The sequence below is a fragment of the Thamnophis sirtalis genome, unplaced genomic scaffold, assembly GCF_051295495.1.
Source record: "Thamnophis sirtalis isolate CommonGarterSnake01/CBP01778 unplaced genomic scaffold, rThaSir2_p1.2 scaffold_11, whole genome shotgun sequence".
Classification (NCBI taxonomy): domain Eukaryota; kingdom Metazoa; phylum Chordata; class Lepidosauria; order Squamata; family Natricidae; genus Thamnophis; species Thamnophis sirtalis.
Window position 1 is genome coordinate 3,257,328 of NW_028261391.1, and position 21,640 is coordinate 3,278,967.

General features: G+C 48.2%; 1 protein-coding gene and 2 non-coding genes across 3 annotated transcripts; all 3 read right to left on the reverse strand.

Moving 5' to 3' along the window:
• Positions 1-530: 530 nt before the first annotated feature.
• Positions 531-19,802, reverse strand: LOC148043432 (nucleolin-like). Its single transcript, XM_087725067.1, is given in 16 exon segments — positions 531-1,027; positions 2,265-2,491; positions 3,674-3,800; positions 4,867-4,896; positions 4,899-5,002; positions 5,111-5,237; positions 6,480-6,631; positions 7,846-7,969; positions 8,613-8,749; positions 10,795-10,924; positions 12,535-12,612; positions 12,863-13,054; positions 14,557-14,694; positions 15,705-15,954; positions 17,203-17,313; positions 19,660-19,802. Coding segments are annotated over 16 exon segments (2,028 nt in total). The 5' UTR covers positions 19,678-19,802; the 3' UTR covers positions 531-944.
• Positions 12,707-12,789, reverse strand: LOC148043433 (small nucleolar RNA SNORD20). The gene has a single exon (XR_015698111.1). It is a non-coding gene; the product is annotated as a small nucleolar RNA SNORD20 (small nucleolar RNA).
• On the reverse strand, positions 14,121-14,186 carry LOC148043434 (small nucleolar RNA SNORD82). The gene has a single exon (XR_015698109.1). It is a non-coding gene; the product is annotated as a small nucleolar RNA SNORD82 (small nucleolar RNA).
• Positions 19,803-21,640: the final 1,838 nt, after the last annotated feature.

Consider the following 21,640-nt stretch of genomic DNA (forward strand, 5'->3'; position numbering starts at 1 on the left):
CACCCCGTTCAAGGGTCTTCATCCCAAAGGGCCTGGTTAAATGTCCATGGAGAAGTTTTCTAGGTCAGTGTTTCTCAACCTTGGCGACTTTAAGTCCTGTGGACTTCAGGACTTAAGTCCACAGGACTTAAAGTCGCCAAGGTTGAGAAACACTGTTCTAGGTGTTTCATTACGCAAACTAGGTAATGTCACGCCAGTATGAACGTGTTACCTAGTTGGGTAATGAAACGTCTGCAAAAAAGCCACAAGCCCACCAGGTTCTCTCTCCTCCTCCTCTTTGCAAATCCCCATCCTTTCTAGCCCTGATGACGTTACCTAGTTGGGTAATGAAAGGTCTGCAAGAAAACCACCAAGCTCAGAGAGCACCAAGGACACCCCCACCCTCCTGTCAACCCTGTGCTACAACTCTCTTCCTTTGTTGGAGCCAAATGTCTGAGTAAATCCGAGGTAGGCATAGCACAATTGCACCGCGCCAGTGGCTTTAAAATTGCCCAAGATGCTTGAGCCCAGGAGACAAACACACACCAGACTCCATTTAGGCCCTTTAATCTGTCCTAGACAGTTTGCCGAGACACAAATGATAAAACATTTTTGCATTTTTACAGCAAGGGAGGGAGGGGGGGGAAAAAAACCAAGAAAAAGCCTACAGAAATGTATAAGGAAGTTAAATTTTTGTACATGGGTAAAACGTTATAAATTCAGGGGGGGGGAAATACATGGACACAGGGTCAACTCCCACATTTCTTGTTGCTTTTTAAAAAGTTCTTATGCGCGGCGGCCACAGGCAGTCGATTGGCTGTTTTCTTCGTGGAGGGGAGCCCCCGGAGGAGCCCCCCGGGGACTGTGGCGTGTTCTTGGAATGTCCTCGGAAGGCTCTGTCATTTCAAGGTGACCCAATTAAAACCCAGAGTCCTTTCGGATGCAAAGGAACGCGCACGCCGCCTTCAGTCGTCAAACTTGATCTTTTTCCCTTGTGGTTTGTGGTCACCGCCTCCTCCTCGGCCTCCCCTGAAGCCACCGCCTCTGCCTGGAAGGACGAAGGAAGGAAGGAAGAAAGGAGGGCGGGTTAAATTTTGGACAACCTTCAAAGCTACAGGTGGTGCTCGAATCAGGACCACGATTGGGACCAAGATTTCTGTTGCTGAGCAAAGTGGGTGTTAAAAGAGAATTGTGACCCATTAGAATGTAGATTAGACCAGAAAGAACAGAATAGAAATAATAGAAATGAAAGAACAGAAAGCATAGAGTATGAATAGAATAGAAGCGAAATAGAACAGAAAGCATAAATAGAATGAAAAGAAATAGAAAGAACAGGAGAAACAGAACAGAAAGCATAGAACAGAACAAATAGAAAGAATAGAACAGGATAACCAGAAAAGAACAAACAGAACAGAACAAACCGTAAGAGAAATGAAAGAATGGAAACGAAAGCATAGAACACAAAGGACAGAAAATAGAAATAGAAAAGAATAGTATGTTGAATATTCTTTATGGGCCTCGATTGGACACACAAGGAATTTGTCTCCAGTGAAGAAGCTCTCAGTGTAGATACAAACAAGTGATATAATCATAAGGGACCAGTAGGAAGAAAATTAATAGGAAAGATGAGAAGGATAACAACACGGCTCTACTACACGAGTAGATATCCTAAGGGAGAGGGTAAGGCAAGAGCTGTGGGAATTAGGCGTTCAGCAGTGACGGCTCCAAGGGAAAAAAACTCTCCCTGTGTCTAGTTGTTGTGGTGTGAGGTGCGTACAGCGGAGGAGTCCAGAGGGGAGGAGCTGAAAGAGTTTTATGTCCTGAGTGCGAGGGGATCCGTAGATATTTTCTCTGTCCTCCTTTTGTCCTCGGTGGAAGGCAGGCGATCACAATTGTTTCCCCCCCCCTCTGCAGTCCTAACTATCCGTTGAATCTAACAGCCACGGTTGTTAAGTGGGTCACTGCAATTATTAAAGTGAACCATGAAGTCTATTAAAGTGAATACAGCTTCCCCCGTGGAGCTTGTTGGAGGGCAGCTGGGGGAGGTCGCAAATGGTGGCCACTAACCCAGGATGCTGCAACGGTCGTAAGCACAGGCCGGCAGCCAAACGACCCAATTTTGTTCATGTGATCACGGGGATGGTGCGACAGTTGGGGAAGTGCGAGGACTGGTTGTCCGTCGTTCTTTTCGGGACCGCTGTAACTTCAAACGGTCGCTGAATGAATGAATACATGTCGAGGGTAGCTACGTATCACTGAATCGCGCAAGAGTGAAGGATACTCACCTCCGAAGCCTCTGCCTCCTCCCCGGCCCCCGAAGCCTCCTCTGCCACCGCGTCCGCCTCTGCTGCCCCGGCCGAAGCCTCCTCCTCCGCCGCCTCCCCCGCGGGGAGTGGCCCCCTTGGGCTTGGCAAAATCGAGGGTCACTTTGTTGCCATCGATCTCTCCGTCCTCCATGGCTTCCTTGGCGGCTTTGGCATCTTCGGTGGAGCTGAAGTCCACAAAGCCAAAGCTGAGAGAGAGAGAGAGAGAGAGAGAGAGAGGGAGGGTCAAGTCAGGGCAGGAAACAGACACACACACACACACACACACCCCTGAGAGGGCAAGTTGTTGTTGTTCTTCAATTGTTGTCCTGAAGGCCAGGAACCCATGGAGACCAACTAGAACAGCAATGCGACTGCTGGTAATCCTCGTCTTACGGCCACAATTGAGCCCAGCATTTCTATTGTGAAATATTTCAGTGAGTTTTCCCTCATTTTATGACCTTTCTTCCCGTAGGGCTTTTAGTAACATGGCTATGAAAGGCTTCCCCATTGATTCTGCTTGTCGGACGGTCACAAAAGGGGACCACGTGAGGCCGGGAGATTGAAACCGTCATAAATGAGTTGGTGGCCAAGGATCCGAATTTTGATCACCTGTTCTTGGGGTTGTTGCAATGGTCTTAAGTGTGGAAAAAATGGTCACAAGTCACTTTTTCCAGTGCCATTGTTAACTTCGAATGGACACTAAATGAAACGTTAAGTCGAGGATTTCCTGTAGGGGAAGTCCTGGACTTGACAACGGGTCCATATTTCTGACCGTCGCAGTGTCCTTGGGAGTCACATGATTCCTTTTTGAGACCTTCTGACAAGGAAAGTCAACGGGGCAACCAGAAATCATTTAACAAACGGTATTATTCACTTAACAACCGCAGCAGTGATTCACTTACAAAACGGGGCAAGCAAAGTCGTAAAATGGGTCAAGCCAAATTTCTCACTTAAAGGCAACATAAAGGTTGGGCTCGATTGCGGCCATTAAGTCGAGAACTACCTGTAACCGAGTTCTCCCCAGAAAGGAATCACGGGGGGAGGTGGGAGCTTTATTGGAGCTCAGGGGCCCAGCCAGACCCAGGATTGTGGGCCAAAATCCCTAAGAGTTTCCCTCCTGCCAAGCTGTGCATTGTCCCGCAGCCATGACAGTCAATTCACCCAAAGGAGTTGGAGAGACTCGGGGGGGTGTCAGGGCTGGGGGGCTTTACTCTTCTTCTCGTGCGAATCCATGGCCTGCCACTGAGTGCACGGCAGGACGGAGCTCATTGAGAAGGAAAAGCCGTTTCTGGCTTTTAAGTCGGAATGGAGAAGGCCTCTTGGTTGAGGGCAGCTAGCGGTTGGCGTCACGTGTCCCCCGCCCGCCTCGCGTGTCCCGCTGCACCTACCCTTTGGAGGAGCCGGTGTCCCTGTCGGTCACTATTCTGGCCCCGATGCAGCTGTCGAAGGATTCTCTCAATGTCTCTTCGGTGGTTTCCTCTGACAGCCCTTTGACAAACAGGGTTTTGCTTTGCTCTGAATGACAGGAGGAAATGCCGGGAATCAGTACTGGTGAAAGGAAGGTAAAAGGAGCCCTGGGCCAAGGCCCCATCGGAGCCCAGTTTAGAGGAGAGGCTGGGAGCGGGGATGTCCGATGGGGATGGAACGTCTCCTCTGGCATGTCACACTATCAAAAAGATGCTGAGACTCTGTAAAAGGAGTGCAGAGAGGAGCAACCAGGACAATGAGGGGACTGGAGGCTAAAAAATACGAAGAACGGGTACAGGAACTGGGCCTGGCTAGTCTAGTGAAGAGAAGGACCAGGGGAGACATGTGAGCATCTTCCAACATTTGAGGGGCTGCCACAGAGAGGAAGAGGTCAAGCTATTCTCCAAAGGACAAGAAATAGAAAGAAAAAGAAAGTGGAAGGGAGGGAGGGATGGAAGGAAAGGAGGATAGGAGGAGGGAAGGAAGGAAAAAATAATAAAAAAGAAAAGAGACATGGCTAATCTAGTGAAGAGAAGGACCAGGGGAGACATGTGAGCATCTTCCAATATCTGAGGGGCTGCCACAGAGAGGAGGGCGTCAGGCTATTCTCCAAAGCCCCTGAAGGCCAGAGAAGGAAGAATGAATGGAAACTGATCAAGGAGAGATTCAACCTGGAAATAAGGAGACATTTTGTGGCACCAATGGAACCAAAGTTGCCTTCAGAAGTCGTGGGAGCTTCATCACTGGAAGCTCTGAGAGGAGACTGGGCTGCCATCGGTCAGAAATGGTGTAGGGTCTCCTGCTTGGGTGGGGGGTTGGACTAGATAACTTCCAAGGTCCTTTCCAACGCTGTTAATCTGTTATCAATGTTTAGAAAGGCCAGGGGCTGAGGACGATGCTGTCCCAGACCCCTGGGGCATTTGATCGACCGGACGGTTAACTACCTGCCTCCAGAGACCTGGGGGGAGGACAGGCAGTGGGACTTGAACTGTGGGAGAACCAACCTTCTTCAGTCTCTTTTAAGCCAGCGTGCATCTATAATCAGCACCGGCCCGGAGAGAAATGAAGGGCCCCCCTTTCATGCTCCAGGTGGGTTAAGCAGGGTTTTACTTACGACTGAAGCCTCCTTTAACGTTGGTATTGAGTTGCTGAATTCTAGTCTGATTGTGCGGCCTTCGATCTCTGTGTTGTTGCAGGAGTTCATGGCTTCCTTTGCCTCCTCAGCGGTGGCGAAGTCGACGAAGGCATACCTGTCCCAAGAGAGGCAGGGGGTCACCAGAGGAACCTCCCCTCCCCTCTATGGACAGCCCCTCCCTTCCGCCTGGGGGGGGCGGCAGCTCATCTCGGCTCCTACTCACCCCTTGGGCCGTCCCTGGTTGTTCTGGGGAATCCTGATGGCCGAAGCTTTCTCAAAGACCTCCTGGAGGCTTTCCTCGGTCGCATCGTAAGACAGATTGTTCACCACCAGCGTTTTGGATTCTCCCCCTGTGCAAAAACCCACACGTCCAATTGAGAATGAACACAGGCAATCTTCGCTTCAGACACAACTGCAATGGCGACCCGGTTGTTCCTCAAGTGGTCACTAAGTGAAACCACCCCTGCTTTTTTAGCACTAGCACTCAGGCTTATGTACGCTTTACAGATTTCTCTGGGTTAAGGTTAAACAACGCAGAAGCATTTTTTGCATCTTGCCCCCAACAATCTGGGTCCTCAGTTTACCGACCTGAGAAGGATGGAAGGCTGAGTCAACCTTGAGCCGGTCAGGCTCAAACTCTTGAGTTTGGTTGCTGTTCTGCAGCTTAACTACTGGGGCTCATTTTGATCTTACTTTGGCATTAGACTTGCAAAGGTTTACTGAATTCTTTGGAGTATAAGACGCACCTTTTTTCCCTCAAAAAAAGAGTCTGAAAATCTGGGTGCGTCTTATACATTGAATACAGCATTTTTTGCCTCCCGAAACCCCACCCCCTTCGCAAAAATGGCCATGCAGAGCCTTTAGGAGGCTTCCAGAGAGCTCCTGAGGGCTGGGGAGGGCAGACATGAGTGAAAAACGAGCCTTGCTCTAAAAGCCTCCTAAAGTCTATGCATGCATTTTTTTTTGACAAAAAATGGGCCAGTTTTTGCTCGTTTTGGGGGGAGCACTCTGCAAGTCCCCTAAAGGCTATTTATGTCTTTTTGTGGGGGGAAACGGGCCTGTTTTTGTGAAAAACGGGCCATTTTTGGGAGGTTTGCAGAGTGCAAAAACTTTTTTTTTTTAAATTTGCCTCTTCAAAACCTTGGTGTGTCTTATACTTTGAAAAATACGGTAAATGCAAGAACTGGAAGGATGGATTTTTTTCCATCGTGGTTGAAACTGTGAACGGTTGCTAAATGAGGACTGACTGTACAGTGAATCGATATGCAGTACTGCAGGCTAATCTGCTGACCGCCAACTACCAGCAGTTCGATCCTGACCGGCTCAAGGTTGACTGGGCCTTCCATCTTTCCGAAGGTGGGTAAAACGAGGACCCAGATTGTGGGGGCAAGAGGCTGACTCTGTAAACCACTTAGAGAGGGCGGTAAAAGCACCATGAAACGGAATTTAAGTCTTAAGTGCTGTTGCTAAACCAAGAGGTCTCCTTGTGTTAATGAGAACAAAAACGTCTCCATGCCTGGTTAATTCTGGAGGCCTCTCTGCAGCAGAGAGACGGTTTTCGTCACCCCAAGTGGATCCACCTGGGAGCTTACCTGAGGGGGCTCCCTTGCCGGGTTTCCTGCTATCCTGCTGGCTCTTTTCACCTACGTAGTCAAGGACAATGGGACGGCCGTCAATCTCCATCCCCTGCTTCTCCAGAGCTTTCTCCGCATCGGCCTCGCTTTTGAATTCGATGTAGGCAATCCTGGAATGAAAGGAGGGAGCCACGTTACGGCTTTTGCCCAAGGTTTGTTTGAGAAGCCGTTCGGACAGGCTGCTTGGCTTCTCATACCGCTCGTCCTCGGCTTGCGACCACAGCCGAGCCCAAAAATTCCTGTAGCTAAGTGAGACATCCGTTAAGGGAATTTTGCCTCCTTTCGTGACCTCCCTTGCCACTGTTGTTAAGTGAATCATCACAACTGTCAAGTTAGTAACACGGTCGTTCAGTGAATCCGGCTTCCCCACTGACTGCTTCTTGGAAGGTCGCAAAAGGGGACACCGCAACCGTCATAGGTATGAGTGAGTTGCCAAGCATCTGAATTTTGATCACACGGTCACGGGAAAGCTGCAGCGGTTGCAAGTATGAAAAAGTCCCTTTTTCCCACTGCCGTTGTAAAACTTGGTCACTAAGCGTACTGTTATAAGTCAAGGACTATCTGTATTCCTAGCTAGCTTCCCAGAGAAGCTGTTAATTCACTCCATTCCTTCAGGTTTGGCTTTTATTAACTAATTCAACCAATAGGGTAATATTTTTTTTGGGGGGGGGGGGTTGTTTCCCCTGCACTTTTTTTTTCATTTTGGCCTAGATCTGAATATATAGAACACTTACAAATCAACATATTTTAAAATGTAACGTATAACTAATATATAATTCCTTGAATTCTCCAAACCTTACAACACTGAGGTACATATTTCTATCATAAATGTACTTTATTATAATCTGATTGTTCCATATAATTTTATTACTGCTATATGTGTGCTCTATGTCATATGCTAAATAAATAAATGTTCATTTTGGTACAAATTCATGACTAGTTAAATTTGCCGGTGGTGCTGTTTCTCTCCTAGCTTGTTTTTTGCAGAGTTAATCTTTAGCCCAGTGTTTCTCAACCTTGGCAACTTGAAGATGTCTGGACTTCAACTCCCAGAATTCCCCAGCCAGCATTCGCTGGCTGGGGAATTCTGGGAGTTGCAATCCAGACATCTTCAAGTTGCCAAGGTTGAGAAACACTGCTTTAGCCGAATAGGCACAAGGACTTCAAAATAGAATGACATCTACACGGGAGATTTTAAAAAACAAAGACTTTCTTTGTTACAGGGATGCGATTACAACGACAGAATCCCTTTAAAAAGGGAAAGCGGCACAAATCTTATTGCAAAGAGATAAAAACTCTACTGGGGTTCTTCAGAGCAACGTACCCTTTGCTATTCCCATCCTTGGACACCAGCCTGACCTCGACGGCTTCCTCAAATGCGGCATGCAGCTCCTCCTGGGTGACACTGTAAGCAAGGTTCTTCACGAAAATGGTCCTGGCTTCTCTCTCTAGGAGAAAAAAACACACACACACACCCACGTATTACACAATTTCACTTGCACACTGCTGGCCAACCAGCCAATCAAAAGCGCAACTGATTAAGAGGAAAAACCTGGCCCCACAACCATACAGAGACTTCAGCTGGACACCCATGGAGTTCTTCAAGGCCTAGTGGCTATCAGAATAGGCATCACTGGGCTGGAAAGATAAATTTTCCGGCCTGGTGAATATATTTTCCTGGTCTTTTTAAGAGTTGAACTTCAGCTCTAATCTGGCACACGAGGGGAGGACCTGCTTTCATAAAAAGCTTTTGGAGGAATACTGAATAGTTAACTAGCCTTACGTGTATGTCTTTCAGTTGTAGACACACCTTTGGTGTTTGCCTGTTAGCAACTGCCCGGACGGCCCTGCAGTTACCTTGACAACATTTTGTAAGAAGTGGTTGCCCTTGCCTCCCTCCTCCTCCTCCTCTCCCCCCTAGAATGTGATTGGCTTTAAGGTCATCCAGCGACCAAGGTAAGACTAGAACTCACCTTCTCCCAGTTTTTCACCTGATGCCTTAATTACTATAGCCTTAATTGCTGCGTCAGGGACATGGCGTATATATAAAGTGCTGCCAAACAAAACATGTGGAAGTCTAATATTACTCACCTTTTTTATTCTCCCACAGGCTCTCTTTACTCTTTGCTTTTTCTAGTTTCGTTTCCAGGCCCATCAGTTTTTTCCCATTTAATTTGAGGGCTTTATCCAGTTCGGCTTCAGAGGAGAAATCTACATAGCCAAACTTCCTGCATGACAAGAGGAAAAATTTTCAGTCTTATAGCTGGATCTTTACTGAGATGACTCCCCCCCCTCCCTTTTGTTATTTAGTTGCATCATTCTTGTTGTTTGAAATGGTCTATTAATTACTTGAAGTGCTAAAGAGATAAGACACAAAAAATCTTCACCAGGCCACAATATGCACCTACACCCCACAATATACACATACCCACATACCTACTGTATCTTACCAGACCATACACTTCTAAATGTACCCCATCTCCACAAAAGGGGCACACAAGAGATTGGGCAGAATGCAAGCATGAACCCACCAAAACTAAACCAAGCAGATCCAAGTGGAATTGTTTTTTGCCTTCTGAAATGCAGCGAAATGCAATTCCTGAGCAGCCATTCAAACCAAGTAAAGCAATCAGCTCGGAAATTTTGTGAAAAAGTCCTTGAGGCTTGTCGAGGCAAAACATGTACTCATGTATTCATACTGCTAAATCAGGAAGCCTTCAGAATGCTATGATGAGCCGTGGTGGCGCAGTGGTTAGAGTGCAGTACTTGCAGGCCACTTCTGCTGACTGCCGGCTGCCTGCAATTTTGGCCGGTCAAATCTCACCAAGGCACAAGGTTGCCTCAGCCTTCCGTCCTTCTGAGGTGGGTAAAATGCGGAGCCAGATTGTTGGGGGGGGGGGGGGGGGAGAGGCTGACTCTGTAAACCGCTTAGAGAGGGCTGTAAAGCAGTATGTAAGTCTAAGTGCTATTGTTATCATTAATAGAAGCTCATAGCATTTAAAACAGTATTCCTAAATCTGAATGCTGGCAGGATTCAAGAGACTGTAAGGTACACACATTAATTCATAAACTCGGGAGAGCAATCAAACCAAGATTATCTTAGCAGCTTTGCCATAACATGCAGCGTCATTTATTGTCTCTTGTACACAAGTGGTGGTGGTGGGGCTACAGGATGGCTCTCTCATTGGCCCACTCATTTGTTCAATGCCTGCTCCTTTACTCAAAGCTCCATTCCCAGATTACCCCATCAACAAGCGAGACACTTTCAAAAGGGACATAGCATCTGTATAAACACAGAAACATCCCAATTATGAAAGACAAATTTGCAATGAGGCCCCAGGACTGTACCATACAAAAAAGATGCTGAAGCTCTAGGGAGAGTACAGAGAAATGAAACAAAGATGATCAGGAATCTGGAGGCTAAACCATGTGATGAACAGCTAAGGAAGATATGTCTGCTCTAACAAGGAATGAGGGAGGGGGGGACAATACATGATCGCTCTCTTCTAGTGCTCGCATGGCTGTCACAGAGAAGTAGTGGTTGATTTATTCTCCAAAGCACCCAAGGGCAGGTCAAGAAGCAATGGGTGAAAACTCATCAGATGCTACCTGGAACTAAAGAGGAATTTTCTAACAAGTGAGAATGGGACAGTTTGCCTCCCAAGAGTTGTTGGGCATTCCATTGCTGAAGGTTTTCAAGAAAAGACTGAGCGATCATTTGGCCAGGATGGTATAAGGACTCCCGCCTTGGGCAGGGGCTGGACTAGAAGACCTCCAGGATCCCTTCCAGCCTTAGGATTCTATGATTCTGGCCGTCTGCAGAATATAATGAAATCATTATTTCTCATTATTTGGGAGGTGTGTTTTATGGATACAGCCTAAACTGTATTAGCCTTTGAAAGCAGCCATTAATGTACCATTCACTCATGTTCAGTTTACAATCAACTATAACTGTAGGTCCATTTTCACCTCTAACCCAGTCCCAACACATTTCTCGTTTTTATTAGTTTTGTACTCTTTGGTAAGCTGCCATCTTATTTTCGGCTTGGATTAGCCATCTCCCATAAAGTTTGTGGCTTTTACAAATATATAAACAATTTTTCATTCAGCAATTGAATGTCTACAAATCCCAAGGTACGATCCCCTCTTTCTAGGATCCACGAGGTTGGGAAAGTAGCTTTAAAGTTAAATTCTTTTATATATATTTTTTAGAAAGAAAAATCTCCCTTTCCTCCCCCCTCGCCTCATATTTCCAACCTAGTGAAGTTCTTACTTTGAATTGCCAATTCTGACTTCTTGGACTTGAAGGTCCTTTTTGGCAAAGAAATCTCTGATGGCAGCCTTGAGCTCTTCGAAGTTCTTGCTTGCATTGAGATTACTCATAAAGAGAGAGAAGGCAGCCTCTGCAAAGGAAAAGGAGAGATTTAAGACATCTGGTAAATTATTCCCAGGATCAGCAGGAAGTGCTGGTGGAAAGATGCACGGAAAGTTAAAAAACAACAACCACCTAACCCTCAGTTCCTTGCTACTTAGGCCTCTCTTATACATTCAATTGCAATTTTTGGGAAAAGTAGGATAGTAATGCAGAACTATTGGTAGTCCTCAACTTACCACTGTATCCGAGACCAGAATGAGTGATTTTGACCCATTTTACGACTTTTCTTTCCACATTTATTAAGTGAATTCATTGCAGTTGTTAAGTGAATCTGCTTCCCAACTATTTCTGCTTGTCAAAAGGTCACCAAAGGGGAGCACATGACCCCCCCACCCCCCCAGACAGTAGCAGTTAAGACTTATATACCGCTTCATAGGGCTTTCAGCCCTCTCTAAGCGGTTTACAGAGTCAGCATATCGCCCCCAACAACAATCCGGGTCCTCATTTTACCCACCTCGGAAGGATGGAAGGCTGAGTCAACCCTGAGCCGGTGAGATTTGAACAGCCGAACTGCAGAACTGCAGTCAGCTGAAGTAGCCTGCAGTGCTGCATTTAACCACTGCGCCACCTCGGCTCTCTACCATCGTAAGTGTGAGTCAGTTGCCAAGCCTCTGAATGCAAATCACGTGTCCCCTGGGGATGCTGCTATGGTCATAAATGTGAAAAATGGCCATAAGTCCCTTTTTCCAGTGTTGTTATAACTTCAAACAGTCACCAAATGAACTGTAGTAATTTAAGGACTACCTGGATTATCCTCTTAAGGCAGAACTCCCCAACCTTTCTGGTCTTGGTGGCCGGAGCAGGGGGGAGGGAGGGGATGGTTTTCTGGAAAGGACAAGTACGTGTGCGAGGCCCTGTTGCTTTGTGCGAGTGCCCGCAACGCTCGCACAAGTGGGACCCCCGAGTCCCCACAATGTGAGTAGGGATCTGCGGGCACGCAACAATCACTCACGTGGCCCAGTTGCAAATAGGCTGTGGCTTGGTAATGGGCCGTGGCTCACAGGTTAGAGATAGTAATTCATATTCTGGGGGCAGACTAACGAGATCTTAATGATTGGCTTCGCCCTGCTACCTTTACAGGAGCCCTGATGGCGCAGGGGTCATAGTGCAGTGTTGCAGGTTGACTCTGCCCACTGCCCGGAGTTTGATCCTGATGGGGCTTAAGGTTCCAACCATCCGAGGTCGGTGGAATGAGGATTGTTGGGGACAATAAGCAAATGATGCTTTTCCACTGTAAGCTGCCCAGAGAGTGCTGTAAAGCAGTGTTTCTCAACCTTGGCAACTTGAAGACGTCCGGACTTCAACTCCCAGAATTCCCCAGCCAGCATTCGCTGGCTGGGGAATTCTGGGAGTTGAAGTCCGGATGTCTTCAAGTTGCCAAGGTTGAGAAACACTGCTGTAAAGGGCTACGGGGCAGTATATATAAGCCTAAAATCTAATCGCTGTTCCTGAACTTAAACTATCTTATCACCTATTTGAAATTTTCAGTATTGGATGATTAAATTATTCGAAGCCAAGTTAGGAGACGTGGCGAGAGAAGTAATTATTAGCAATTTTGTTGGGAGGCCTTGCCTTCACCTTCCGTTTTCTTCTTCTTGGCATCTGGGCCACCTTTTTGCTTGGCTAATTCCTTCTTGCGTTTTCCGGGAAGAGCGTCTGGGGAGTAAAAGGGGAAACAGATTTTAAAAAAAATATGCATATACAGGGGGGGAAAAAGACTGCGAGACAAAAGAGTGCCCCAAAGTTAACGCTGGATCAGGACTTGACTATCTTGAGGATTTGCTCATGTGTGATTTTGCACCACATCAGTTCAGCGAGAAGTCATCATTTCCAGCTTTGGGACCCTACGGTGAAAAGTGAACCCACCTTGGGCCTAATGCAAGAGCAGCGGAACAGGTTAACTCACCTTCATCCTCGTCGTCATCCTCGTCGTCTTCCTCTTCATCCCCTTCCTCCTCCTCGTCCTCCTCCTCCTCGGAGTCTTCATCTTCTTCCTCCGAATCCTCCTTTGCTGCGGCTGCCTTGGCAGGGGTTGCTTTAGCCGGAACAGCTTTCTTTCCTTTTGCCGGAGTGATTTCCATGGGCTCATCTTCGGACTCTAAAGCCGTAACAGGAGAGCCACCCTGAGTCACTCCCGCGGTCCGAAGGTGTTGGCCCAAGACAAACTCCCAAGAACCACCTTCTCTTCATCTCCCTGGCATCTTCGGACTAACCTCCCCCCCTCCTCTACTGAAAATGCTCTACTAGTCCTAATCAATGTAAAGAGGCAAGTCCCAAAGGTGTTTTTTTTCAAGAGGCAACTGGACTTTCGGGTTCTCCATTGAAGATGTTTTCCTTCTTATCCAAGCTTCTTCAACTCTGATTGGATGGTGGGGAATGGAAGGATTTATACTTTTTTGTACTTAGTAAAGGTGAAGGTTCCCCTTGCGCATATGTGCTAGTCGTTCCTGACTCTAGGGGGAGATGCGCATTTCCGTTTCAAAGCCGAAGAGCCAGCCAAAGACGTCTCCGTGGTCATGTGGCCAGCATGACTCAACGCCTAAGGCTCACAGAACACTGTTCCCTTCCCACCAAAGGTGGTCCCTATTTTCTACTTGCAATTTTATGTGCTTTCGAACTGCTAGGTTGGCAGAAGCTGGGACACATAATGGGAGCTCACTCTGTTACGTGGCGCTGGGGATTTGAACCGCCGACCTTTCTGGTTGACAAGCTCAGCATCTTAGCCACTGCGTCCCATACATGCTTACAGGAATATACATCCTTCTATTTCTTACCATCCAGTTAGAGCTGAAGAAGCTTCTTGTATGAGAAGCGAAATGTCTTCGATGGAAAAAGTCCAGTTTGCCTCTTGAAAAAAAAAAAAGGCCTTTGGGACAATGACGTGGATGACTGGGAATCTCCATAAACAGAACAACGTACAGGTAAGCCCTCAACTTACGGCCATAATTTAGCCCACAATTTCTGTTGCTAAGTTGAGTTTTGCCCCTTTGTACCACCTTTCTTGCCACAGGTGCTGAAGCAAAAATGGGAGTGGTTAAGGTAGCAACACAGGACTGACTACCTGTAGGGTCATCTGCCATTCTAAAATCCCCCTCAACTCAGACCATTAAAAAGAAATGCTCTTTTAAGAGCTACTCCTGTAATTGGACTTAGGAGTGGAATCAACACATCAGAACTTGCAGAAGACATCACCAGATCAGTATTAAGTCCCAAAACTCATCATTTGTGCTGATGTTTTCCTAACATCCCTCCTCACAATAACCCCGCCTGCTTCCTCTCTGCTAATTTCCTAAGTTTAACTGCTCTCCCTCCTCCTTGTTAAACCCAACTCAGTTGAACTTGAGTTTGTTGCAAGGAGTGGAGGCATCTACACCAGTGGTGGGTTTCCATTTTTTTTTTTTTTACTACTGGTTCGCTTGTGCGCAGGTGATGCTTCTGGCGCATGCGGAGAAGCCTCTGGGTGGGTGGGCGGAGCCTCCCGCCACTAGTGGTTCGCCCGATCCGAGCCAAACTGGGAGCGACCCACCTCTGATCTATACCCTGCGCTTTCGCTACCTCGCTCTTTTAAGTAAAAGCTGCACTTCCCTCGAGGAGATGTACCTTCATCTTCGCTATCCTCCTCTTCGTCTTCGTCCTCGTCCAGTTGCTTCAGGATGACAGGGGCTGCAGTGGGCTTCTTTTGAGGTCCTTGGGCTCCCCTTTTCTTCACCGGCACAGCAGGTTCCTCCTCAGAGTCATCTGTAGCAGTTTACTTAGATTAGTTCTTAAGTCAATCAACCGATCAGCTTACATTTAATAAATTGACTCTCCTTTTGGAAAATTCATTCATTCATTCATTTATATTTATATGCCGCCCTTTTCCCCCGAAGGGGACTCAGGGCGGCTCACAATTCAAATCGGGGAAGGGGGGGTACAGACAAAAAATAAAAAACGAAACATAACAATACATAATTTAAAAACACACAACAGTCATACCATTCGAGATGGGGGCAATGATGGGAGTAAGGAAAAAACGGGGGGGCGGGGGGGGGCGCTACTGAGATCAGTCGTACAGCGGGGAAGATCCTTTCTACGTGCCCAAGTAGCCCGGGAGTGCCAAATGTAAGGAATATTGATACAGGTAGTCCTCGGCTTACAACCGCTCGTTTAGCGACCGTTCAAAGTTACAACAGCCCTGGAAAAAGGGACTTTGTTTATACTTATGACCGTGGTCATGCGATTTACACTCAACTGTTTCATATTTACGACAATTGCCATGTCCCTGGGGGGTTACGTGATCCCCTTTTGCGACCCTCCCACATGTAAAGCCAAGGGCAAAGCCGGATTCGCTCACTTAACAAATGTTTGACGTAGCAACGGAAATTCTGGCCTGGTGGTTGAAAGTCGAGGACTATCTGTATCATCATTTATTTATTTAATATGTGTATATGGATCTATTGACCACTCAACTGCAGGGGACTCTGGATAAAAAGAGCCAAGGTGGCGCAGTGGTTAAATGCAGCACTGCAGGCTACTGCTAGATCAGCAGGTCAGCGGTTCAAATCTCACCGGCTCAGGGTTGACTCAGCCTTCCATCCTTCCGAGGTGGGTAAAATGAGGACCCAGATTGTTGGGGGCAATATGCTGACTCTCTGTAAACCGCTTAGAGAGGCCTGATAGGCCTATGAAGCGGTATATAAGTCTACTGCTATTGCTATTACAGCAATATGCAACACTTACAATCTCCTTGTTTACCCCGTCCGATTTACCTTCCTCACTATCATCTTCCTCCTCGTCCTCGTCCTCCTCGTCATCATCCTCTTCCTCCTCACTTTCTTCCTTCTTTGCGTTCTTCCCGTTTTTGGCCCCTTTGGCAGGGACTGGTGTCTTCTTGGCAGGAGGAGGAGGAGCAGCTGCTTTCTTGGCAGGAGTGGCTACCGCCTTCTTCGCGGGAGTGGCTGCCTTCTTGTTGGGAGTAGCTGCTTTTGCTGGGGTCGCAGCTTTCTTGGGAGCCAGCATCTGCAGGGGAAACGCACGACTGTGATAGGCAGAGCTACCTAGCAGCCCCCAATGTTAAGGGGAATCGCTATTAAAACCCACTAAGGAAATAGCTTCAGTAGTTGTTTTTAAGTCAAAAAGCAGATCCCAGCAGGAAAAGGCTACTGTGCAGCCATAATCCCATTTGGGGAAGAGTCATCGCCCATATATAAACTGAATATTTTTATTTACAGGCAGTTCTTGAGTGACAACACCCCATTTTGCAACAGTGTGAACTTACAATGGTCACATAATGGGGGTTTATGGCTAGGAAAGCCCCCTATCACCCCCGCCACGTGACCACCACCGTTATCCATTGTGGAAGCATGTGGTCACATGACGATTTATGTTGGTTTGCTTTTTGCCAGCTATGGCACTTTTGCTGATTTCCAGCAAATAAATGGGCTGAGACCATCTGGGTACTTGAGAGACCGCCTGCTGCCAATTACCTCCCACAGACCCGTTAGATCGCACAGGGTCGGCCTCCTCCGGGTTCCGTCTACCAGCCAATGCCACCTGGCTATTACCCGGGGGAGGGCCTTCTCTGTGGCAGCTCCGGCCCTTTGGAACGAACTCCCCGCAGGGATTCGGACCCTCACCTCTCTCCAAGCCTTCCGAAAAGCCGTCAAAACCTGGCTTTGCCGGCAGGCCTGGGGGTGATGAGTTCCCTCCCCTCTCGACATGTATGGTTGTGCGACTGTTGCCTACTTTTATTATTTGTATTTTGTCTTTTATGTTCCCCTTTTTTCCCCCCTTTGAATTGTTTGCCGCCCTGAGACCTCCCGGAGAAGGGCGGCATACAAATAATAAAATTCTATTCTATTCTATCACAAAAAAAGTCGGAAAATTACTTCAGGCTATGTGGATGCCTGGACTTCCAACCCCACTTATGATCCCTGAGAACTACCTATGTGCTTTTATCAGATTCCATATGTTCCAAGTTACATGGGGAGGAGGCACAATGAAAACAGGAGCAGCTTTCCATTCCAACTGTGTTTCGAATATAACGTGAAATGGGTGATTTAAGGCAAAGATCGTTTGGGAGCTCAAAGTTGTGTTCAGAGCACTCTGTCTTATTATCGTCACATTAATGCCTCTTGAGCAGAAGATTGAATTGGGAGACACAGCGAGTCTCCCAAATGACTTCCATGGCTGAGGCTGAAACAGAACTCAGATCTCTGCTCCCAGTGCATCACCTTCACCACCACACCACACCACAATGGTTCTCACCTCTTCCTCGCTGCTCTCCTCTTCTTCTGATGACTCTTCTTCTTCACTGTCATCAATTTCCTTTGGGGGAAGGGTAGTCATTTTCTTTTGTTTGGGCTGATTTTTAACGTTCTGTGAAACAAAAAATACGCGGGGTCTTAATTTTTCTCACCATCTAGAATAGGCGGTTCCAGCCCACGGCCCACACGAAACCCTGGACAACTGCAAGCACACAAAATTGGGTAGAGTTTACATTTTTATATACATATAGTGTATATTTTATAGGTAGCACAAGGCAATTCTTGACTCAATGAGGCCCAAGCAAGCCAAAAGGTTGGACACACATGATCTAAAATATCTACAGTTAGCCAGATGTTACAGTCCTTACTGAGTAATTGGGACTGCAAACTCCCATCGCTAAGCAATGTGATAGTTAAGCGAAACGTGACTGGGCCCACTTACTGTCAATTCCAGCAGCAGCCATAAAGTGAATCACCCATGGCTGTTAAGTGTAATATGCAACCATGGTTTGTAACTTCCAGCCAGCATCACTGATTTTCACAAATCAAGGCAAATATGTTTATCCCAGGATAAGACTACCTGTAGATTTATTGCATATAATTAGTTGTAAGTATTTGGATTTGTTGATAAATGAGTCTTCCATCAGCATTTCACTGTGCAATGATTAGGTAGTTTTATTTGTTATACTATCTTGAAAGATATTTCATGATTTGAATTTGTTGGGCCGCCTCATCCTTAAAATCTAAACCACTGAAGTTATTTTCTTTTTCAATCATCTAAGTGCTTCATAGTATTAGTGAAAAATGGCTGGGTGTCTATTTGGCAGCATGTGTATCAATCAACCTGCTGAAATAAAGATCAGAAATCACTGGATTGTGAATTTTAGTTGAGAACAAAAACGATGCACTGCAGACGTGTGAAAAAGTTTAATCTCAAAATGGTTCCATGAGACACTCAGTTTTAAAGTACAAATCCCAAAATGCTCAAAATATTCAATGAAAATCAAGGAGAGAAGCAACTTAGAAGAAATTTCCTGACAGAACAATCAATCAGTATAACTGATCAATAAGTATCAATAAAAGTTGTGGGTGCTCCACCCCTAGAGGCTTTTAAGAAGCAGTTGACCACAATCATTTAGCTGAAGTGGTGTAGATCACCTGCTTGAACAGGGGGCTGGACTAGAAGACCTCCAAGGCCCCTTCAACAGCTCTGTTATTCTATCACCCTGACATGTGGCAGACCACATGCTTTACACACCACCTCAGAAAAAGGTCTTTAGGGATCAGGGATAGGGGGATCCTTTTCCGGGGCCTGCTTCAATTGCAGAATTCGAGGCAAGCCTACCATTCAGCCTCCCTCGAGGGTACTCCCCCCCCCTTTAAGTTGACTTAAGGTTAGGCCAGTGGTTCCCAGGTCCCACAAGGGGGGGGTGGATTTGATTTCTTAATGGGGGCAAACTGGAACCTTGTTTAAACCAAGCCAATGGCCTTTTAGGCTTCCTCCGCCTGAGTGTTCACTTTTTGAGCAAAGTAGGAATTGTATATCAGTGTGTGTGTGGGGGGGGGGGGAGATCAGAATTTTAGAGGTGCTTAGGTGGGGCATAGCCAAAAAAAAAAGTTGGGAACCACTGGGTTAGGGTGTGCATAAGCGCCCCCCCCCCACTGGAAGGCCCGTTTATGACACCAAGGAGGGGGGGGGAGAACTGGGCCCGGAGAAATCTCCCACTCGAGGCCTCGTGGGCAGCCATCCGGGCCTAAGGCCAGATCGGGAGGGCCCCCGAAGCCCCAAGTGGGGCGGGGAGATCCACATAGCCGGGCTAAAGCAACGCGGAGGCACCACGTGGGAACCCGCCACCCCGCTTCTGTCCACCCATCCACGAGGAAGCGCGGCTTTCCGCCCGCCCCCCCCCCTTCACGTGCTCTCGGGAAAAGGAGTCGCTGTCACGTGGTCGGGTGCGCGCGCGTGGGGGAAACCCGCGCGCCCGGGAACGGGAGGTCTCGTCTGTCTCTTCTTTTTTTTTTTCCTCTGCGCGCGCGCGCGCAGTAGGAGCGACGTCGGGCGGCGCGAGGCAGGCTGGGCGCCTAGAAACCGTTCGCGGCAAGCAGGCGCGCGCGCTCACTCTCTCTCTCTCTCTCTCTCTCAATGCCGGTCCGATGGGGGGGTGCCTAGAAACCGGCGAACGTTCGACCGCCGAGCGCGCGTGGGCGCTTCAAAGCGCGAGGGAAGGAATAGAAAAAAAAAGAGGGGGGGGCTTAAACCGTTTCTAATTATCCTCGTCCCCGCTTGGCTTTCTTTCACGGATTGAGCGCGGGGGAGGCCTAGAAACCGCCACGCGCGCGCGCGAAAGGCCGCGGGAGTTGCCCGCCCTCGTCAACCCCCCCTCCCGCCCCTTCAATAGCCTGGCTGTTTTAAGGCCGCCGCCGCCATCACCCTCTCAGGCTAGGCCGCGCGTCTCACCTTAGCGAGCTTCACCATAATGGCGGCGGAGTTGTCCGGATGTTCAGCTGCAGCGCGAAAAAAAACCACCTCACGCTCCCAGCGCCTGGCTCGAGTCTCCGCCTGAGCCGAAAAGAGGGAGGCTGAGGGAGCTCTTCGCTCTTTTCCCCGCCCCCGCTGGCCTGCTCTGGCCAATCCGGGATCCGCGCAGCCTCAGGCCCCGCCCCCTCGGTAGGATGGACGGCCCGCCGTTCGAGCTCTCGCGGACAGGGCACGGGGGGCCAATGAGCGCCGTCCCCGCCTCATCCTATCAGAAGCCGCGCCTCTTTCGGAGGCGGGCGGAAGAAACGTTAGCCAATGGAGAGCCCGAGTTGGCGAGGCGAGGCTCCCCGATTGGTGCGCTCTCCTTGGGCGGAAGCGGCGGGGTGGAGGAAGTGAGGCTGCACGTGGCGCTGGGTTCTGTGCCGTTCCATGCGCTGATCAGCATCGCCAAAACGTGGTTGGCTAAATTGGGGAGGAGATCGTGTGAAGGCAGCCGATGCCCAAAGACAACTCGCATGTCGAGTCCTCCATTATTTCTTGGCGTGAATTTCTCGTTTCAGTTTCTTTATGTCCCGAAATAAGTTTCTTCTGTGGCTGATGGATCTGGCGTGAATAACAGAATAAGTGGAAGGGACCTTATAGGTCATCTAGTCCAGTGTTTCTCAACCTTGGCCACTTGAAGATGTCTGGACTTCAACTCCCAGAATTCCCCAGCCAGCATAGAATTCTGGGAGCTGGAGTCCACAAATTTGCCAAGTTTGGAGACCTTTGCTCCAAGATCAAGAGAAGCCAAATCTCTCTTTAATTCAGCCGCTTCCTTCTTGGTCCCTTGGGCGTCTCTACATCTTTGCATACGAACTGAGATAGCCCAAGGCATAACATGCGCACATTTGCTGTGGCACCATAAATGCCAGAAAGGAAACAAGCAGAAATCCCCAAATGAGTGATTGTAAAAATACCAATCCTCTTTTCGGGCAAATTAGAAGTTTCCCCTTCCCCCACGCATATGTGCTTCTCGGAGAGGAAGTTACTATGCAGATTTTTTTTTTTAAAAAAAAAAAGCGATTTTAGGTTGAGGTGATATTTATTATGATCCTCATGCATCCTAAAGTCCCGGGGGAGAGGGGGAAATCAGGAGGTATCTGGGTAGAATATTTTCTGACTGACACATTTTTATTCAAAGGTAGAAGGTTTCCACTAGCTGGTGTGTGTGTGTGTGTGTGTGTGTGAGAGAGAGAGAGAGAGAGACAGAGACAGACAGAATCGGGGAGGCAGGGAGACAGATGACAGACAGACAGCGGTAGGGAGGGAGACAGTGAGAGGGGGGAGAGACAGACAAAGGGAGACAGAGACAGACAGAGGGAGGGGAGACAGGGAGGCAGACAGACAGAGAAAGAGACAGACAGACAGAGATAGACAGAGAGAGGGAGGGAGGGAGACAGAGACAGACAGAGGGAGAGAGGAAGAGAGACAGAGACAGACAGACAGAATCAGGAGAGGCAGGGAGAGACAGACAGAGAGAGAGAGAGGGAGGGAGACAGACAGACAGAGAGAGAGAAAGAGAGACAGACAGAGAGAGGGACGGAAGGAGACAGAGACAGACAGACAGAATCAGGGGAGACAGGGAGGCAGACAGACAGAGAAAGAGAGAGAGAGACAGACAGACAGATAGACAGAGGGAGGGAGGGAGGGAGACAGAGACAGGGAGAGAGGGAGAGAGACACAGACAGACAGACAGAATCAGGGAAGGCAGGGAGAGAGAGAAAGAGAGACGGGGGGGAGGGAGACAGAGAGACAGACAGAGAGAAAGAGAGACAGAGAGAGGGACGGAAGGAAACAGAGACAGACAGACAGAATCAGGGGAGACAGGGAGGCAGACAGACAGAGAAAGAGAGAGGCAGACAGACAGACAGAGAGAGAGAGGAAGAGAGACAGAGACAGACAGACAGAAATCAGGGGA